The sequence below is a fragment of the Motacilla alba genome, chromosome 2 (assembly GCF_015832195.1).
Source record: "Motacilla alba alba isolate MOTALB_02 chromosome 2, Motacilla_alba_V1.0_pri, whole genome shotgun sequence".
In the NCBI taxonomy this organism is placed as follows: domain Eukaryota; kingdom Metazoa; phylum Chordata; class Aves; order Passeriformes; family Motacillidae; genus Motacilla; species Motacilla alba.
In genome coordinates this window covers 18,961,925-18,982,655 of record NC_052017.1, presented here as the reverse complement: position 1 = coordinate 18,982,655, position 20,731 = coordinate 18,961,925, and the positions used below count along the sequence as shown (strand labels likewise).

General features: G+C 37.5%; 1 protein-coding gene across 2 annotated transcripts in view; it reads left to right on the top strand.

Moving 5' to 3' along the window:
• PLXDC2 (plexin domain containing 2) overlaps window positions 1–20,731 on the top strand; it is a 249,126-nt gene that overhangs the window by 136,668 nt on the left and 91,727 nt on the right. For both annotated transcript variants that reach the window (XM_038128625.1, XM_038128626.1), the window contains exon 4: window positions 2,583–2,652. In XM_038128625.1, the coding sequence (XP_037984553.1) occupies window positions 2,583–2,652 (70 nt within the window). The remainder of the gene's footprint in view (window positions 1–2,582; window positions 2,653–20,731) is intronic.

The following is a 20,731-nucleotide window of genomic DNA, read 5'->3' as shown; positions in this document are numbered from 1 at the left end:
GAAAAGTCATAAGGACTGGAGAGAATCCTGGAGAGGATCCATGAAACGGTTTGATTTTACAAACAGCACAGTAAATTTTTGTGGAAAGTAGCAAGCATATATTAATGGAATAATTAAAATGTCTAACACTATAGGATTTATAACACTAGTAGTAAAGATGTTTTTTCAATATATTGCCACCATCTTCTTTACCATATAATAGAATTTTAGAGGTGGCTTTGATAATCAGTGGATTTAAATTAGATATCTAAGAGTTGATTAGTCAAACGCTGAACTAGAATACAGGATATGTCATATTTGGGAACACAACTCCCTTTTTCTCCCAATCCATTCTATCATTTATGCATGGAGAGAACATTTTCATTTTGGTGAATTGAAAGTTCTGATATTCTTTCTTAAAAATGAGGTATGCTTTCTAACATCAAAATAAAAGCAAAACTTTAGTGACTATTAGAAATTGTGTTTCAAAATAATACTTAAATCATGTTGGTTATTACAGCATTATGCTAAAAATCTGCTATATTAAACATTTTTAGATTGTCAGAATTTAAAGTATCACATTTTGACTTAAATGAGTGAGAGATCTATTTTAGGCTTGAGTGGAAATGGGATCAAGTTTTTGTTGCAAACATCTTTATACTAATGTTTATATTATAGCCATTTAGAACACAGATTAGGGGGTGCAGTTTTCATTTGAAGTAGTTCAATGGTTACTATGATTCAAAGTGAATAGGTAAAATGGAGGATGGCATATAAAGGAAAGAGGGAAAGTTTGGTCAGAATATTGGTAGTTTCAATGGAGTTCTTCAAATGATGTTTGGTAGAGCAAGGACATAATTTAAATGGAGTGCATTTATAGACGTAGCGTACACTTCAGCAGTGAAAGTTGTAGAACATAGTAAAAAAATATTTGTGTGAGTTAATTCATGTGCTGTCTTTTGCATATGCTATTTTTGATTAGAAATGTTCAGTTCTACATCCATATTTATGTATATACAGAAAAGGTCACTAGAACCTACTCAGTCCAATTAACACATTGCAAATGGATTTTGCATTCTAATTAAAAACAAACAAAAATGTGCTAATAAATCCTGTCATAATTCTGTCTTCCATTTAAATGGAAAGCAAATCTTTCTATCCCTCTCCAAACACTTAAAGTTACTGTAAGTCTTCAACTGCTAATTTCATGCTAAATAATTCTTTAAACATTTCTGGTTGATGTAAATATAATTCTTCCTGAGAGAAGAATTATTCAGATACAATCTGAAAATAACAAATACAGGACAGAAATAATGGGAGGGAAAACTAAGACATGAGTACTTTTCTTCTCCCTTCCTCCTCCACTTTCTTAAAATGTGTGGGCTGTCACCCTTTCTTAAGTGGAGTCATCAAAAGTTACGGTTGAGGGACAGACACAAACAACTCATCTCCACACCAGTGTTTACTGTAGTAAATCCTCCAAAAGAAGGAATAATGGACTGCATGCTCATTTCATATTTACTACTTGGACCATTGTGAAAGAGATGTGTTTTTCACAGGATATTATATTTAAACAATGAAAAGACCATGCTGAGATTTCAGCACTCCTTTCGGCCATGACCACTAATTTATTCAGAGTTTGACCACGTAGCACACAAGATGATAATTATGGGTGGCCACAATAATCACTGAGCTTTGGGAATGGAATGGAATGGAATGGAATGGAATGGAATGGAATGGAATGGAATGGAATGGAATGGAATGGAATGAAATAGATGGAAAAAGATAAAGCCATAGGAAGAGAGGCAAAGTGAGTTTGAATTTGAATGTTGTTTTATGGTGAGCTTAGTTGAGAAGAAGAATTCATTCCTTAAATTACAATTCTGTGCTATGAATTCAGCTGATAGAGGATAGTCACATGGAGGTAGATGGAGGAAAAAAAAGGTTCTTTTTAAAATTTTAATTATTTACTTTATTTTTCAATAAGTAGCTTAAGTACAGTTTGTTATTGCTTCTGTTGAATATTTCTTTATACATCATTCCATCTCCTAGCTGAGACTATTGAGAGTTTTAGGGAATGGTGTCATATGGGTTTGATGGAGGAATTGCCTTCCAGTGACCAGCTTCATCAGACAAGCTCCCAGGCAGCAGCAGGATGTCAGGGACAGCACTTGAATCTGAAGGCTCGTGTGGCAGAGCAGCAGAAAGCCAGCAGCCAAAGTAGCAGGTGTCCTGTAAAACATAGGTATTGCTAAGGCTTTTGATATTGATGGGTTCTTTTATGAAAGAAGTTAAAGTGACAGTTTTTTAAGGAGAAACTCCACAAATCTTTTATTAATTTGGTTCTTGTAATTGAGTTACAATGTCTGTTCATGTATTTTCTTTTCTGAAGTTTTCTGTTATAAAGATCCACTGCTTAAAGTGTTTGTCTGCTCCTCAGAATTCTTTCCAGTTAGCTACTGGCAATTCCAAATTAAGGAACAAGGCTCCAGTGAAAAATAAAAGGCAATGAAAGAGATATTTCAAGTGGATGACTGTTTGTCTTTTTTTCTCTTAACATTCTGCTCAATATTGATTTTATTTTCTGCTATTATTCCTTTCAGAGAGTGAATCTGTCCTTTGATTTTCCATTTTACGGACATTTTCTACGTGAAATTACTGTGGCAACTGGGGGTAAGTGGTTTTTTAACCATTTGCTTTGAGTAAGATGAGAAGAGTTTCTTGCAGCTATTTAAAATATTTTTCCCCTGCTTGTATATGTCAAGAGATAAACTGCAGCTTTTATTTACGAAATTTTCCTGTCCACAAAAAGCAAATTACAAAGTATCAATATGATGAAAAACCTCCAGCATTTAAGTTGAACTGTTATAAACCCATCTCATTATAAAACTTTACAGCACTAATCCTTTTCTGTTTAGATATTTCCCCCAAAACTCAGGTGTATGTGTATTTAGCAGTTGCACTGGACATGAGAGTGCTGGAGCCAGAACCAGGAGGGAGACAGGGTTTGCCTGCACAGGGGGAGAGGATTTCCTGCCCAAAGATTAGAAGTGCTGCTAGAAGTATGGCATGTGTCACCTGTAAGGCAAACCCATCGCAGTGCATTGCCATGGTGTGGTACGGCCTCTGAAAATGTTCCATGGCCTTCCTCTCCTCTTTCCATGAGAGGAGTGGGGTGAGAAGGAAGATAGCGCCAACTCAAGCTCTCAGTCTGGCAGCTCTGGGATGCACTGATGGCTCACAGTCGGGGCTCTTCTCCCAGTGCTGCTGGCTGCTGCTTGCACCAATCTCCTGCACTGGGAACAGCCATCAGCTCCTTCTGTTCCCTTCCTAACTCAAACTCCTCGAAAGACAATTTGATTTTAATGAGATAAGGAAAAGGAGATGATGTGAAAGACAACAAATGAGAAAAAGAAGGAGGAGGAGGAGTAGTAAAAAAATGAAAACGGAGGCAAAAGGAAGCATCATGGAGAGCACACCCAGAAGATCCTCTGGTCCTTGAATGTGTCCAGCAAGTTAATGGACCCTGGCTGGTGGTGCTCAGCCTAGACAGGTGGCAGGACAAGCAGGCAGAAATAGGAGCCACCATCATCAGGAACAATTCTACCCAGTCCCTGATCAAAGTTTCTCCTTTTCTTGCTATGGGGTCCAGATGGACATCAGGGGATATCCGTGTCCAACTGGAGTCCTAAATGGGGAGGTTATGACTAAAAGATTGGGGTAGAATTGTGGACAGTCTCAACAACAGTGTGAACTGTAACAGAGATTCCTGTCATGCTCCCCATCAGGATCTCCATTTTGCTACCAAAGCAGAATACAAGTGCTGGACAAAGGTGAATAAAGGCTGATATTAAAGTGATTTGCAGCAGAATGATGAAAAAGGATGCAGAATTATGAAGTGACTTCAGTATCAGTTTTCTCCTCTTGATCAGCAATAACATTTTGATTCTGATTTGGATAAGATGAGCCAAGAACCACTGATTTTGAGATTTGTCTCATTTCCATTCTGCTGTGCTGTTAGCTTCATTTTGGTGCTTGATCATCAATGCCTAGTTTTGCATTCTTTATTAGAGGGGTTGCTTTTGACAGGTTGCCAAAATCAAGCACGTGATTTGTGTAGCATGAAAGGATGGGATAGATCCTGCAAAGCTAAAACAGCAGTGGTGGGGACAGGGTTCATCCTCTAAATGTCCCCTTATTCTTACTACTGTGCTCGGTTCCTTAAAATTTCACAAAGTTCACTCTCTTCTAGTAATTTTTTTGTGTGGTCAGTCTGCTGAGCATTCTCATTTAATGGAATTTAAAATACCTGATTTTTTTACTACTTTTACCACTTTCACTAATATAGAGCTCTGACTAGTTTCTCCATCAGACCCAAAAGATTTGGAAGGACAGTTAATCTCATGAGGTGAACCGTGTAGTAGCAATTTCTGAGGTACCTTTTTTTTTCCTTTTGATACAGAGTAAACAAGGAATTTAAGTGGTTTTGTCCTTTGGATTTTTGGGTTTTTTTTTAAAGTCAGAATATAGAAATGACTGCAGCTCTGCAGTATTCTTTTCTCTCACTATTAATGGAACACTGGCTGATAATTATGCTCCATTGGGACTAAATAAAATATTATTGCTGTAAATAGATCTATGGATTATTGTCAAGCTAAATACAACTTTAAAATCAGTCTTTTTAATGTACACCATTGACACTAGCATAGAGATATTTCTGTCTTTCATTGACATTTCCATGATTTTTCCACCTCAAAATTAAGCACAAAAAAGATCTGGTTAATAATAGATTTTAAAATGTTATCTTGATAAAGCTCAGTAACTGTAAGTCATTCTGTCAGTCCAGGATGCAACCTTTACTACAATTATAGGGCTCCTAAACTCGTCTAGCAGGAAAAGAAAGGTTTATTTCTGTGCTACCTCTCTAAAGGTGTTTTAATTCAGATATATTTGCAAATTTTGTTGCTAGGCTAAGCATCACACTTCACCACCAATGATTTATGATAACAGAAGATGAATACATGTTCCACATGCTTCATATTCTCTATGGTCTCCTATTTCTTAGTAACCAAGATTTTACAATGGCATTACTATTATTAGAGACCTGGAATACCTCCAGAGGTTATTCTGACATCAAAAAAATGACAAAGTTAATGTGTACAGAACTCCCACATGACAGATGTCCACTTCCTGGAGAGCGAGATATTATTAATTATGCTAATGACAACACTAAAAATTGTTTTTTATATACAAATCATAAATTAAATAGTCTTCTTAAAAGGGAAGTCGAGGACAATGGCACAATAAATCCCTGTCACAATAAAAACATCAACCCCAGTGGTTTCTGCCATTCTTCATGGAGTGTGCACTGTGGCATAGTAGGGCTCCCGAATTGGTTAGGATGATTTTGGAATCACTGCAGTTTAAAACTCAACTTTTTTTTCTCTTTAGCTAATATTTATTTCCTCTTCTGAATAGTTTTGATGACCTGATTGTGTTCAACTAAGAAAAGGAAGAATGGGTAGTGAAAAGAAATAGTTTGAGGGTTTTATTCACTGTTGTCTTAGCTTGTATTTGAAAGGGCTATATATTATTATATAAAGTATATATTAGAATTGAAATAACTATTAACAAACTTAGTAATTGGTTCTTTGCCATACAGATATGTCTCTGCCCACATTCCTATAAATAGTTCTCAAACAAGCTGAATTTTGGTTTTTGTGAAGCTTTCTAAAGTTCTTAGCCTACAGGCTAAAAATGTGGTAATTTTGCAAAAAGAAAAATCTTGTGCGATAGTGAGTCATGTTGTACATGCCAGGAGCTGAGCACGTGAAGTCTGCTTGTTGCCAGTCACTGACTCCCCTCACAGAGCTCAGTGGAGCTGGGAAAACCCTCTCTTGTGATACATCTCTCCATGCAGTACCATAACCCTTCTCAAGGGTGTCCTTGAAGCTCTGTGCCCCACATCCTACTCAACATGCTGCAGACTTCATTGCTGGCTGTATTCATTTTCCATGTTCATTGTAGTAAGCCCCTCTTGTTTATTCTCTGTGGGATTTTTTTTGTTTGTTTTGTTTATCAGTCTCTATTTTTAGTGCAATTTTATATCAGGTACTGTAAGTTATTTAGGTGGGGATTTTTTTGTGGCATTTTTCATTCATTAAATTTCTCTGTGGGATTGCAGGGAGAAGGAAAGGCCTTGCTGTGCAAGCACTGCCCAGCATTAAGGAAACATAACAATAACATTAGAAATTGAAGTGACCAGGTGGTTACATTTTTAGATTTATAATGCTGAATATTGAGACATTTTGCCAGCTAGCATGAAGAAGTCTCCAGAAATGTCTGCTTACCCTGTGTAATAGCAAATTGCTGAAGTTGAAGCAAGCAGCTGAATTTTTAAATATTGTATTAAATTCTGGTGAGATAATATTTGAATCATCTTTCACTAGAGGAATATTCCAGATGGAAGAATTGTCTGACATAATTCTGAGGATGCTGTCTGAGCATTTCTACCACTGTCAATCAAAGGAGAACCAAACAAACAAATAAAAAGCCATCCTAGCAGTAAATTCCAGTGTAATTAAATTACAGTTGATAATTTTCTAAAACAGAAATCAAGAACTCTTTGTATGATTATTACTTCCTAAGGCCAGATCTCATGCTTAAAAATACTTGTATTTATGGAAGAAAGAAGTCTTTGTGCATCCAAGATTCACACAGCTTTTCATCAAAACTACAGCAGTCCTGTGCTCTATTGACACAAGATAGGAACACAAGCATTGAAAATACTGAACTAATTTTTCTGCTGAAACCTGATGTTATTGGATCTTGCACTGAGGAGCAGCTGTGAGGTGCCTGAGCATGGTTCTTAAACCCTGACGAGTCAGGACAACTGATTCAAAGTAATCTTTCATTCTCATGAGGAATCACCCTTATTTCAGTATCAAATTCTTTTTAAGTGTACATATGGCTTGTAAGAAAGGCAAAGGCAAAATCTCTCTGGTTAGCAAGATGGTTAGCTACTTGAAAGCTGAAGTTCTATACACACATAACACTTTAAGTTTTCTTTTGGACATTGAATGTGTATATATAGTTATGGAATTCTGCTCAATTTTACTGTTTTCAACGTAGCAAGGAGGGATATGAAAAATAAGTACCAAAGTGTGGAGAATTCTAATACAATTTGTGTCACATTTTGCGGTACTTTCAAGGAAAAGGGATCAATGATAAAGTATGCTGTGGGGAAGGAATAAAGCCTGATGTTGCACTGTCTCAGTCCCATCTTTCTGTGTTGGCAATACCTCTGAGCAGGAGGGAAATTTGTCCACCCAGCTGGTGGTGCTATGAAAAGAGAAGGGATCATGCAGTCAGGACCTGAGCTTGTTAAGGGTGAGGATGGCTGTGCATTTGCAGCCTGCAGAAAGTCCATGCTAATTAATTATTTTCCCTGCATCTCATGTGTTCATTTTCTTAAATTTCCAAACCAGTGGGTAAGTAGAGTGAAATTTACCTGTCTCTTTGAATTATCAGTGTCCTGAGTGGAACATTTTGTTGGAGTCTGTCAGAAATTTTAGCAAGGCTTTTCTGGCTGTTCCTGCTTCTCTGACTGTCTCAGCACAGGAGCCAGTAGGAGATGTGTTCATCACTTAATGCAGAGCTCTTTGACAACACAAATTGCCCTGTGGGCAACATCTGTTGAATGGCAAAGGTGATACAAAGCAGAGTGAAACACAGTGTTTCTAGCCAAAATTAGTGCCTCAGATTAGCTTGTGTCTGTTACAAGGGATTACTCTTGTCATCACCAGTGGGCAGGTCACTCTGAAGGGACTGTGGAGGTCTGGCTGGTGACTAGCTCACACAATTGCCTTCATTTGCCTCGTCTTTTTCTGATGTCTTATATTGCCATCCAGTTGTAACAAAAAATTTTCTCCCTGTAAAGCTTCCTTTGTCTGTCATTCCTGTTTCAAATGTCCTGGGAATACCCCTCCTGTCTTTGTAAGGTTCTAACCCCTCCCTGGAAACTCTGCTTTCCTACCTCTTCTTGGTAAACCCTTTGAATACTTTCCATTCCCACACTTATGCTTTATCTTTACCAACTGGATCAGAAGCACTTAGGGCAAAGAGAATTATAAGTTTTAGGGGGAAAAAAGCATTCCATATGCCTTGACATAACTCTGATCATCATATATTAAGGCATTTGCCAACTTTGTGATGATAATGGGCAGTAGGGGTACCAAAGTGGTAAAGGCTTAAAATGACCATATTTGTGTTTTTTTAAGACTCTGTTTCATAGAAAAAAAGATAACTGGCCAAAGCATTTGTCCACATGTAATGCCAAATAAGCATAAAATAAAATAAAATAATTTTGCAGAAAATAATAATGAATTAAATTACCTAATGTTAAGGCAAAGAGTCTTCAGGGTAGCCCAAAACTGAGAAGTTGTTAGATATAGACTATGTCTAAAATGGATCCATAACTTTTTATAGTATAGTTTTTCATTAAGCCTTTACAGTAGCATTCAAAGTCTCAATAAATTATGCTATTACATCATAGTAAAGATTTCTAATGTTTGACAAATCTTTATTTTCTCCAGGTACTACAAAATATAATGTTTCTTTGGTTTGGTCCATGCTTAAAAGTTAAAAAAAAAAAAAAAAGCTTCAATACATTTTTGCCTATAGCTTCTAATTAAAAGAAGAAATTCCTGATGACAAGTGGGAAACACACCTTTTGATGCTGTAAGGCAGCAGTGCATAAAAATTTTGTATAAGTGTGGAATTCCCAAACCAAATGAAATGTGGTCAGTTCATAAATCTTCTAATATTTGTAAAATAGTACTTGGATATATCTGTTTCCTAAAGTCAAAATAAGATCATGATAATATTTGATTACAAAATTTTTTTTAAAAATTAACTATTTCCAAGCATAGAGTATTTACACACTATTTAGGCTTGGAATTGCATGAAAAATTCAGCTCAGAGTTAATATGAATTATTAAACATAAGGACTGCTATAGGTTACAATATTTGTAATAAGAGGTGTGTCTTAGTTTGAATTCTCTCCAAATATTATTAAAAGTTGTCCTTTCTGAAAAATTTTTTTTCTGACTTTGGCAAAAGTTCTTTTTCCTGATTTTCTTAGTGTTTGGGTTTAGGGTTTTTTTAGTGTGTTGAATTCCTACTAATATCAATATTATTGCCAAGGGGTAGTAAAATCTTTTCAGTCACTTGGTCCCATGTGCATCTTAATGAAGGCTCTTTTCCTTGAACTTTTAAGGGAAACCTATTTTACATCTCAAATCAGGCAGCTGTAAATGCAGTTTCAAAATTTTAATTTATAAAAATTGAAATCCTTCATATTGTGTGATGCTATTGCTACCTAGTACCCCATAGCACCAGGTACCAGTGATGATTACTTTTAATAGCCAGGGAAACTGTGGGCTTCATTCTCCTTTGCATGTTATCCTCCATATCTGTAAATGTCATACATTTGTGTTCTTGTTCCTAGAATACCTATGGAATTCATATTGTTCCTCATATTTCTTCTGAAATCTAGGCACCTGCACTGACTGATCATTTGGTTTCCTTAAGAAATTACTGTTAAGACAAGGGTTCCCAGAAATTATATCATGATCCTATTGCTATCAAAATGAGCTGTAAAGCTCCTTAGATTGCCACAGGACTCTTCCCTAATTGGCTGTACCTCATATCAGGGCAGCTCTCCATTTCTGCGAACGGCGGGTGATTAAAAGAGCACTGAGCAGGTTGGTTCCTCGTTCTAGTTAGCTGCACAGGGTGGGGCTTTCCTCCGGTGGGCAGCAGGTGATTAAAAGGGGGCTCTAGGGAGCATGGCAAACAGAAGTGGGCAAACAGGGGTGTGGCACATCTCTGCAGGCATGGCAGGGCAGTTTACGTGGCAGTTCACACAGGCAGGGTGGCAGGTTTCTCCCTGCTAGAGGGGTTTTTAGTTGTTGTGTTTCTGTTGGTTGGTTTTGGGGATTTTTGTTAGTAATGGTTTTTACATGATCAATAACTGCAGTTAGTAAAAATGTATGTAGCCAAATAAAACCCTCCAAAAAAAATCCATCTGTCCAGACTCCTTTCTGTGCAGAGTGTTTGAGCTTATGAGTGGTTCTTGGGAGCATTGCAGAAGAAGCCTGCCTGTGGTGTGAGCAGGTGAATGATCTCCTTTCACTGGTGGCCTAGCTTAGGGAGGAAGTTGAAAGACTAAGGAATATTAGGGAAAGTGAAAGGGGAAATAGATTGGTGGAGTTCTGCCCTTCCATCCTCGAAGGAGGGCCCACCAAGAGTCTGAGCACACCCACACTTCCCACTGTCAAGCAACAGGAGGACACCTGGTGGATGAAGGGGAATGGAAATGGGTCCCTACTCAGAGAAGTAATAAAAATTCCTCCTGACCCCCTTCACCTACCCAGGTGCCACTTCAGAATAGGTATGAGGCCCTGGATCTAGAGGGTCAGCTGGAGGATGCAGAAGAAAATAATCTGCCCAGTGACCCTCTGAGTTATGCTTCATCTGTAAGAGGGATCACCATCTCTGACATTAAAAAGAAGAGAAGGGTAGTCATAGTGGGTGACTCCCTTCTGAGGGAACAGAGGGTCCCATATGTTGATGGGACCCACCCCACAGTCTGTTGCCTCCCTGGGCCCGCATATGGGATATCACTGACAGACTTCCTGGGCTGATTCAGCCCTCTGATTATTACCCACTGCTGATGCTCCAGGCTGGCAGTGATGAGATTGAAAAGAGAAGCATCAGGGCAATTAAAAGGGACTTGAGGGCGCTGATTAAGTGGTTGATAGGGCAGGAGGTCAGGTAGTGTTCTGCTCAGTCTCTTTGGTGGCAGAGAAAAATGATGAAAGGAATAGGAGAGCTCACATCATCAACAAGTGGCTCAAGGGTTTGTATCATCAGCAGAATTTTAGGTTTGTTGATCATGGGGCAGCTTTTACAGCATCTCGCCTGCTGGAACTGTATGGGCTCCATCTCTCTGCTAAGGGCCAAAGGATTTTAGTTCATGAGCTGGTAGTACTCATTGACAGGGCTTTAAACTAGGTTTTAAGAGGGAAGGGGATGCAGCTGAACTGTTATGAAGCAGGCCCAAGGGTGGTAAGCCTGAGTTAGGGGTGAAATCAGTAGCCTAGCTGAGGTGCATGTATACCAATGCACGCAGCATGGGTAACAAACAAGAGTTGGGAGCCATGATACAACAGCAAAGCAATGATGTGGTCCCCATTATGGAAATGTGGTGGGATGACTTACATAGCTGGAGCGCTGCACTGGATGGCTACAAGCTCTTCAGAAGAGACAGGAAATGGGGAAGAGATGGAGGGGTGGCCCTTTATACTAGGGAGGCTTTTGATGCCATGAGTATTCAAACTAATGATGATGAAGTTGAATGCCCATGGATAAGAGTTAGAGGGAAGGCTGACATCCTACTGGGAGTCTGTTATCATTCACCCAACCAGGAAGAAGAGGTGGACAATTCATTCTATAAGCAGCTGGAGAATGTTTCAGGATCAGCAGCCCTTGTTCTTCTAGGTGATTTTAACCTACCAGACATCTGCTGGGAACTTAATACAGCAGAGAAGAGGCAGTCCTCTGCAGAGGTGCATCAGGTGCAAGAAGAGAGTAATACAGGCAAGGTTTTTGCCTGTGTAGATAAAGTACCTTCAATTCTGTCAGGAAAATATATTAGAAATATCATATTTGGATGTACTCATCAGCTACAATATCAGTTCATCTAAGTGATGTTTTTAAAGCTGTAGGTAAGAGTCCTATCCAGTCAATAATTTTTTGTTCTATCAGTGAAGGGTCTCACTCCATTTTTATGCTGTGCATTTTATTACCTTAAACACTATTCCAGCAGCTCACAGGATTATGTATATCAAGGTGTTTAGTGCAATGTTAGTACAACAGTTGGGCATTTACTCTATATTACCTTTGTTATTTAATCTTTGTTGCTATCTTAACGTGATATGTGGTATAGAACCATCATCCAGAAAACGATTTAATAACAAAAAAAAGTTGCAAGAAAAATAGAAATCTAAAGTCTTGAAACAATGTTCTAATTTGCAACTTGTCATATTTTGGAAAACAAGATTTCTTGCCCCTCTATTTTTCTTCAGACTTACCCATTATTTAGGCCACTGACAGTATGTCCAAAGCAATTATAGCAAGTGACAGTACATTTGATTTCCTGCTGCATTAGTAAGTGTGGAATTTCTGGTTGTTGTGCTATAAGCAGCTTGTTGTTATCTAAAAGAAAAGTTTGGAAGCTTACGCAGGATTAATTAAAATCAATGAAGGATTTAAAAGTGAACACTGAAATTATTGCTGGAGAAATATAATTAACAAAGTAAATTGGATCCTAAAATGGCCCCAGATCATCCCACAGAGACCCAGTGCAAGCCTTCACTGATGAGGAAGCCAGAAATATTTAGTGGGAGCTAAAAGAAGGCAGCAACAGAGAACCATCATACTGGAACCAACCTACTGATAACACAGGCTCACATTAAGAGGCTATTTAGTTACTTAGTTTTACATGTCACCAGCAGCATTGTTTAAAAGTAAATATTTTAAAAAAAGTAAATATATTCTTGCTATTGAGTTTCTGCATTGTTGTCTCCAAAGCCACAAACCACCCATAATTTCCATTTCCTGTCTGTATCTCTAACTGTTGAATAGTATGAAAGCACATGAATAAATCTATGAAAGTCTTTTTATATTCATTACTTCAGATAAAGTATTCTAATTTCACTACTTGGGATCTGTCATGTAAAATCTGCACATGGAATTTCTTTTGCATCTCTGACAGAACAGGGATTACAGATTTTCTTAATATCTTTACTGTACTGCGATTTCATATGATGGCTGTCCATGTCTATCCATCCCTGACTCCTGGAGAGTCTTTAGAAAAGCAAATGCTGCTACGTGTTTTGCATGATCAACAGTTGGAAAACAGAGTGCATGCAAGTGTTGTCTGAGCCACATTATGAAAAATCAGTTGCCCGTTGCCAGCCTCTTCATTATGTCATCATTCCTTCCTTGGCAACCTCCCTGTCTCAAGCCAGTCCTTGCTAAATTCATTACCCTTGCAAATTGCTCAGATTCATATCTGTCTGTTTTCTGAAACCAAAGCCATTGAAATAAATAGGTTCCCATGGATCTTTGTCAGTTTTCAATAGAGACTTTAATTTTTTCACTTGCTTCTCACTCCTCCTTACAGTCTTGGTCTTGACTGCATTCACACCCTTTCCCCTTCCTTCTGTCAATGCTGTCACTGGGCTGTGACATCCCCAGTCTTCAAGATTTTTCATGCATATGTCTGTTGCTGAGGAGATGGTTCCAGGTGTGAGCAGCAGAAAGAAACATTTATGCCTAAATTTCTTCTAAAATCATAGGAAAGAGTTTGCCAGAGGTTTATGGAGGTTTTCCTTGCCATGGCTTAAAGTGATAATTTTGTTCACAAAAAAGTGATAATTTTTGTTCACATAAATTTAATTACAAGACATGTCAGGAAAAACTATTAAAATGAAAAACAGGTTTTTTCCTGTTTTCCTCTTCCTCAAGTTGTTTTTTGCATGGAAAGCTTACCTCAAAACTGCATTTGTTTTCACATGTTTTAGTTCCATTTACTTGTAGGGGCTTCTTCATGCTCCAATCCCTTGCAGTAACTATTCTAGACAGGACTTTTGTTTTAGAACTACTACCACTAGGCCACAATATTGTAACAATTTCACACCATTTTATGGTGCCATTTTGTCAGCTTGCTGATGTGTCTCTCTAGTGTGTTTCCAGGAAATGATAAGATAGCCAGAATCACTAGCATGGGATTCTTACCCTGCCTCACTCACCAGTACTGGTCTCAAGTCTTAAGTAGGGGATAAAGAGGGCATAGACATCTCCATAAAGGGCCATCGGGGCAAATGCTGCCTCTCCTTCAAGTGTTTGTGGGTTCAACACTGCCTTGCCTTGCCAGAGACAACATTGATATAACTCTGCAGTCGGGGACTGCCCTGCAATTTGTGTCATAAGTGTTTTATCTTCACCTATTGCTGTACTGCAAAACCTGTGCATGAAGAAGTGTAGCCTGTAACTCTGCTTTTAACCAACCTGAAAAAAGGAAAGCCAGACTCTATTACCTGCATCGTGACCCATGATGCCTGGGGCTGCTTACCTAGAAAAACCTTTTTGTAGCTATTTGCTCAAGTAGAAATGGTGAATTTTTGACTTCAAGCTGCCGCATGTGGCAGTCTGGTATGTGCCTGCACATCTGAGAGCAGAGAGAGTCTAAAAGCTGTTGAAGAGAGCATGAATGGTGACTGGTTTAAGATTCCAAGGGCTTAACTGGCTTGGTAAAAATTACCATTTGTCAAAGAAATAAATTCCTATTAATTTAATAACTTATTAATAGAAGGGTGCTAGCTGCAATATTGTTAAATCATGAGAGGAATGACAGTAGATGTGTGATTTCATACATCTCACATGTTAGATGCAAGCGACGCCAAACAAAACAAGAGGTTATTAGGCAATGACTTAATAGGGCAATAAAAGTCTTTTTTTTATTGCAGTTTATGTGCTGCTTTGATTTTCTGCCTAATGTGAAGGAGACATGAAATACAATGGAATAAAAAGATCTATGGAGCATTGACTAAGAGTTTTAAGCTCCATCTCTCTCGATCCTATACGCTAAAATAAATGTTTTCCTTCTTTCAAGTAGATTTCTATGTAGCGTCATTGGATGATCATTATTGGTGAATTTTACTTTAGGATTCCTACCCCCTGATTTCTACCTCTCTTGCAATTGCATCAGAACCAATATTTTAAGGAAAAAATTATGTTTCTTAGTTGACGGCCTGAATTTATCCCCTAAGGACACTATAAGCCATTAGACCCAGAGCCTTTTGAGCCTCCTTCAGGAGAATGTGAATTTTATACCTTGTTTCCTGTGTGAATAATACACACCTACCTGTGCCTACTGGCTTTCGTCCACCTTAACAGCTCTGAGCTGTACCTGTTTTCAAGTGTCAGAGCAAGGTGTCACAGCAATGGCATTGCTTACCTCAATGATAAAAATTATGTCCACATTTTCAGCAAAAAAAACCTCTTCAGGCCTGTTTTGAAGCAAGTTTTGTTCTTAGTCATCATGCTTATTTATTGGTTTCTTTTAAATAGTTATGCGAAAGATAAAGCATTCTTTTACTTTGGAGGACACATGCCTGCACTGCCCATAAACACCCGGCCAGCAGATTGATTTGGTACATGAACATTTCTCTTCAAGAAGAGTTTCTGAATTTTTAGAAATGCTTGCTTTTTTTTTTTTTTTTTTTTGGTGCTCTTTCAGGTGTAGCATTTGTAACCATTTTACTTGTTAATTCCAACTCCTAGTATGAACATGGACTTCTGATAACACAGAGACTAGAAAGTTGTGCATTCAGCTGTGAAAATGTCCAAGGAATAATATTTGCATTACTTCATATGTACTCACTCAAAAAAATAGTGAAAAATTTGGCGGAGCAGCTTGCATCCTCTGGTACTTCTCAGAATTCATGGCACTTTAAAATCTAGCCCTAGGTTGCCAATTGCAAAATACGTTTATTCCAATTTTTATAAATACAGTTTTTCATCTATTTCCATTGTGGGGGAGGGAACAGAACATATTTTTATGAGGCATTCAGCTGGTTTTTCCCTACATGAAGAGGAACTCAAGCAATTCTAAGCAAATATGCTCTGGGCATTTGGGCATTTGGAAGGCATGGTTGGGATCATTTAAATGCTGTTTTCACTGCTAGCTGTGTTTGGTTTATTCTATCATCACTGGTATTTATTGAGAAAACACAATTTTGCTTAAAACACAAATGGAGCACGAATAATATCAATCCATAATACACATCTTAAAAGAGTGAGACTGACAGTGCAATTTTCAATCATTCCACTAGGTTTAATTACATTTTATGCAGACCAGAAAAGAATGGTAAAATGTACATTTTCTGTGGTAAATTTTATGGTTTTGGTTTACTGTGAAATAATAATAATTTTTAAAATTAGACAAATATTAGTTTAGTGTCCTTTATTCATAAAAGAAAATATATCTTTTAAAATCCATGTAAGGGGAAGTCTCTGGTTTGGAGACTTTCCTGTATATGTTCAGAAACTTAACCTATTTCTATTGCATAAGCTTGTTAAGACAAGGGAGAGAAGAAGAATATGAGTTATCAAGAATCCATGTGTTTTTTTCTTTTCACATCCAAGCAAAAATTAAGTACTGGCTAGGCAGTCAAGAATATTCTTAAATATTTCTGAGGTTGAAATATAATTGTTTTGAAGTATAGCACTGTTGACATTTTGTTTTCTTTTAAATGTAGTCATTTTGGCAGTCACTCTTATAGATATTAAAGGTCAGTTCCACTCACAAAAGCACTTTAAACTTATCAAATATTTGAAAACTAATCAGGCATGTTTTTTATTCATTGATTCCCATTTAGATGTCTGTTTTTTTCTGGTATATTTACAGTTTTGTATTTTTACCTAGTAGTCAAATTATCAGGATGCCACAGTCATGTACGTTTTCCCTAGTTCTGTTTCTAGATGTTTCCTTGTGAAATGAAATGTAAGTACCATTATGAACTTGCAGTTCCTCTTGGGTTGCTCAGATTCTGCTGTTTTCCTCTTCTAGAAAACTGTTCCATGAGAAAGGCTGTTTCAGTCTTTCTCTTTTAAATGAGGATCACTGAAATTGGGGATGAGTTGTAGCTTCTGTCCTTTTCATAGTGGCTTGGGAAATGTGGTCTTGTTGACATGGTCACATGAATTAGTCTTCTAATAGAGACATTTCTTGGTCTTGCAAAGCCAATAACCAGAGATGGCTGTCAGCTGTATTAAAACCATTCTTCATTTTTTCACAGTCCAAAAATAGGTTTGTTTTCTTTTTTTTTTTTTTTTTCAGAAAAACTAGTACAGTGGCTAAGATACAGAAGGAAGCTCTGAGGACTCCAACTTTAAAATGCAGAGCTACTGTCTTTTGCTACCAAAGGCCTAGAATTACCAAGGCATTGTCCAATGTTGAGAAATTTCTAAAATGACTTCTCCCCTATTGATGACGCCATCTGTGTGACAGATAGTTGGATATTGGATAGTTGGTCAGGAGGCTCTGTAGGCTCCATAGGTGTGTTTTTCCTGGGTGTTCTTGCTGACTTCTCTGTGTTCTCCGGCACTGCTGTATCATTGCCCTCAGCAGGCAGTTGACTGTCCTGGAAAAGTCAGCAGCTTTGCCCACTGCAGAGCAAGCACCAGCACAGTATTGGTGGACAGCTCATTGGTGCACTTTAATGCATTACTGTCTGATTAATGATTAATGTGCCCGCTAATTGCATCGCACCAGAGCGGCCGCTGTGAAGGGGAGCAGTGGTTGTGTCACCAACAATTAACCTGTGCCTTCTGGTATTATGGCTTAAAACTTCGTCATCTCAATGCATTAATGTAAAACTGGGACGGCGTGGAAAGACGCTGTTCAGCAGGCAGTCAGCTTGTTCTTTAAGCCAGCAGGCTCTGAAAATGTATTTATTGGACAGCAATGTGAAGCAGGTGGGCTCACAAGATAACAGTGTACTAGAAGAAGCTGCTATGTAAGGAGCAGCAGAAAGGAGAATGCATTTTGAACAGGTATACAGAGATCGTGTCATCTCATCACTATTTTTTGTGGCAAACTAGCACTGCTATTAACATTTTGACTTTAAATAATCTAATGTCATTCCTTCAGTATGTTTGGAAATTGTTTTTTTCTTTTCTCTTATTTTCGTTTTGTTTTGGTTTTGGTTTGGGTTGGGTTTTTTGTTTGGTTTTTTTTGTTTGTTTGTTTTGTTGTTTTGGATTTGGAGTTGGGTTTGTTGGTTTGGTTTTTTTTTTTTGAGGCAGGGAGACTATTTTTAAACTAATGTCCCTAGCTTCCAACTAACTGGAACTGTGCACTTAAAAATATGACTTAGTTATGACTCAAGAGATCAATCAAAAGACAAATATTTTGGACTCACATCTTTCTATGCATGTAAGTATTACCATGCCTTTTTTGGTCTCATGTTTTGGAGTAATGAGATAAATCCTGGCATGAGAGAAATTTGTGTAACTTTTTAAGTTGGTGAAACCCCATTCTCATGGGCAAGCCAGTATGAAATCCTCAGCCAGTTCAACTAGGATCTCTTGTGGGTTGGTATAAAAAAAATAAATTAAATTAAATGGAGAAGTTTAATTTTCTCCCTAAAGATAATGGCCTGTGTGGGTTCAGTGTGTCCTGAGAAGTCTGCCTGGTCTTAATACTGAATGATCATCCTGTGAGGAAAGAGGCAATAGCTGATTCCAACAGATAGCCTGTGTCCAGACATAGCTTACAGGAATTCCTATGTTGAGCACAGTATTGAAATGTGACCTGTGGCCACAATAAAATTCAAAAATAATTTTATTGATCTGGTTAATTTTTGCCAGAGGGTAAGAAAATGGAAAAAAACATAAAATACAACAATTTCTGGCAATAGGGGGAAATGTGTCTAATCATGCATATCCTTGTATGCATCTGTTTATGTGACATCAGGATAATGAAAAATGCAAATTACTTGTTTAAATTGCTCCAAAGTCATTGTAAGCAAATGTATAAATACATTTTTAAGAGATTTATAATGATTGTTGTATGACTAGACAGAAAGTCATGTTACCAGATTGCTACAAGTTATAAAACTATGATGGAAATTTTCAGAGTTTTTTACTGAAACATTTTGTTTTCTTTGCCATTTCCAACAATAATTCTGAATTTTAGTTGCACCTTTAAGTCTGTTTGTGTTCTTTGATGAAATTTCTCATAGATTTTCTTCTGTATGATCATGAGTGTCTAGTTGGTTTTGCTGTCTGGAAGTAGGAGCAAAGGCAGTGATCAATTCAACAGCTTTTTAAAAACTGTTGTTTTCTCTTCTGAATTTAAACATGGGTATCTCTGGCTTCTACTTGCTTTTTAGCCTTAATTTTTTAATTAAATTAAATTTTAATTTTATAAAGATGAATCAATGAATACATTCTTTATCTTATTCCATTAATCTCTAATGTCTTGTTCCTTTGATAGTCTCAGAGCTTCAAGCTGATTTGTCTCTTCCTGTTTCTATTCACTTTGTCGTCTTCTTGCTGTTACTTTGGCTTCTTCTATATATTGCTTCTATGTAAAAATGCTCCCATTCATGAGCTACTTTTTGCCTATATTTCAGCATATTCTCAAATTTTAAAATAACCTTTTAGCTGAAACTCAACATCGTGCCCTCAAAATCTTTAGGAGAGTCACTATTGACTGTGTCAAAGGGGGGAATCAATGTGTGGTAGTTTTAGCCTCATCCTCTTATTGTGTCTCATCATTAACTGACACTGAAAGCTGCTGGATGGTGCAGTAACTCTGTTCATGGCATGCTTTAGGAAAAAAAAAGAGCTGGACTGCTGATTGTGAATTCTGCATAGGACAACCATATCAATAAGCACAGAGATTTTGTGCATATCAGATAGAGAAGGACCTTCAGAGATTACTGCATCCAACCATATGCTCCAAGCAGGGAACTAATAAATTAATCTTGCCTAAAATAATTATTCCTTTGGTGTATTTAAAGTATATCATCTAGGTGGGCAGCTATTGAGACCAATATGAGTTGCAATAAAATTTTCAATTAGGTACTTAAGCTTTCAGGATTTCCAGTAATATTAGGGAGGTAGTACACAGAATTTACTTAAAATACAGACCAAGGAAAACTCACTAGTATGTGAGTTTCAATGGTATGTGATAAAGAATTTTGCAATGTTAATTCGGCAAACCGTGGGCCGCCTGTAGGCATCCCTGCTTCATAAATATTCATCTGACCTTCTGGTTCAGCTGTAGTCAGAGGGTAGAAGCCCTTGTAGATTCAGTGGAGCAAGTCAGATCATGTTCGTGGGAGACAAGGACCTATTTCATTCCTGTTTTCCTTTGTTCCACCTAATTTCTATAGGCAGGAACTTCTTTAACCACTGAATTCATCTTCATTTTATCAGCCTAATCCATTATTTTCATCTTAATCATATCCTATGTGATCCTTGGATAAAACATCAGAGCTGAGGACAGCTGAATGAAGCTGGTTTCATAAACACAGGAGTTTTCAGGTGATTTGTTTTGACTTATCTAAAAAGAACCCAAACTTCTGTCATTCGTTACAGCTATTCTAAGCACATGTTGACTGGTCCTTACCATATAAAGATCTAAAGCCTGACTGCTTCCCTGACTGACTTCATGAAAGCCAACATGCCTGAAGCACTTTTCCTTTCACCTCATCAAGAAAATGAATGATTTAAAAGCACCAGCCTATAAAACCATTTTGTGTCACAACCCTTAAGCAGGTTATAGCCCAGTGGTTTCACAGCAATAAATCTGAAGAAGAAACAAATAAAAGGCTGCCTCTGTAATGAGTGAATGGAAGAAACTTTAAGGAGACATTGAGTGGAAGAATCCCATTTATAGGAGTTGATTGATATCTACGGAAAACTTCTCAACCTTGCAAGAAGGTTGAGAAAACAAAATAGCCATAAGAAAAATTACTGGCTAGGACTCAGTATATCAGTTAACTAGATGATTAAAATGAAAGAGCATTTAGATTTGGGTCCTCCTTTAACCCATCAACAAATTGAACACTGTCTGTATAAATTTGTAATGCAATGTGCATTTTTTGTGGGA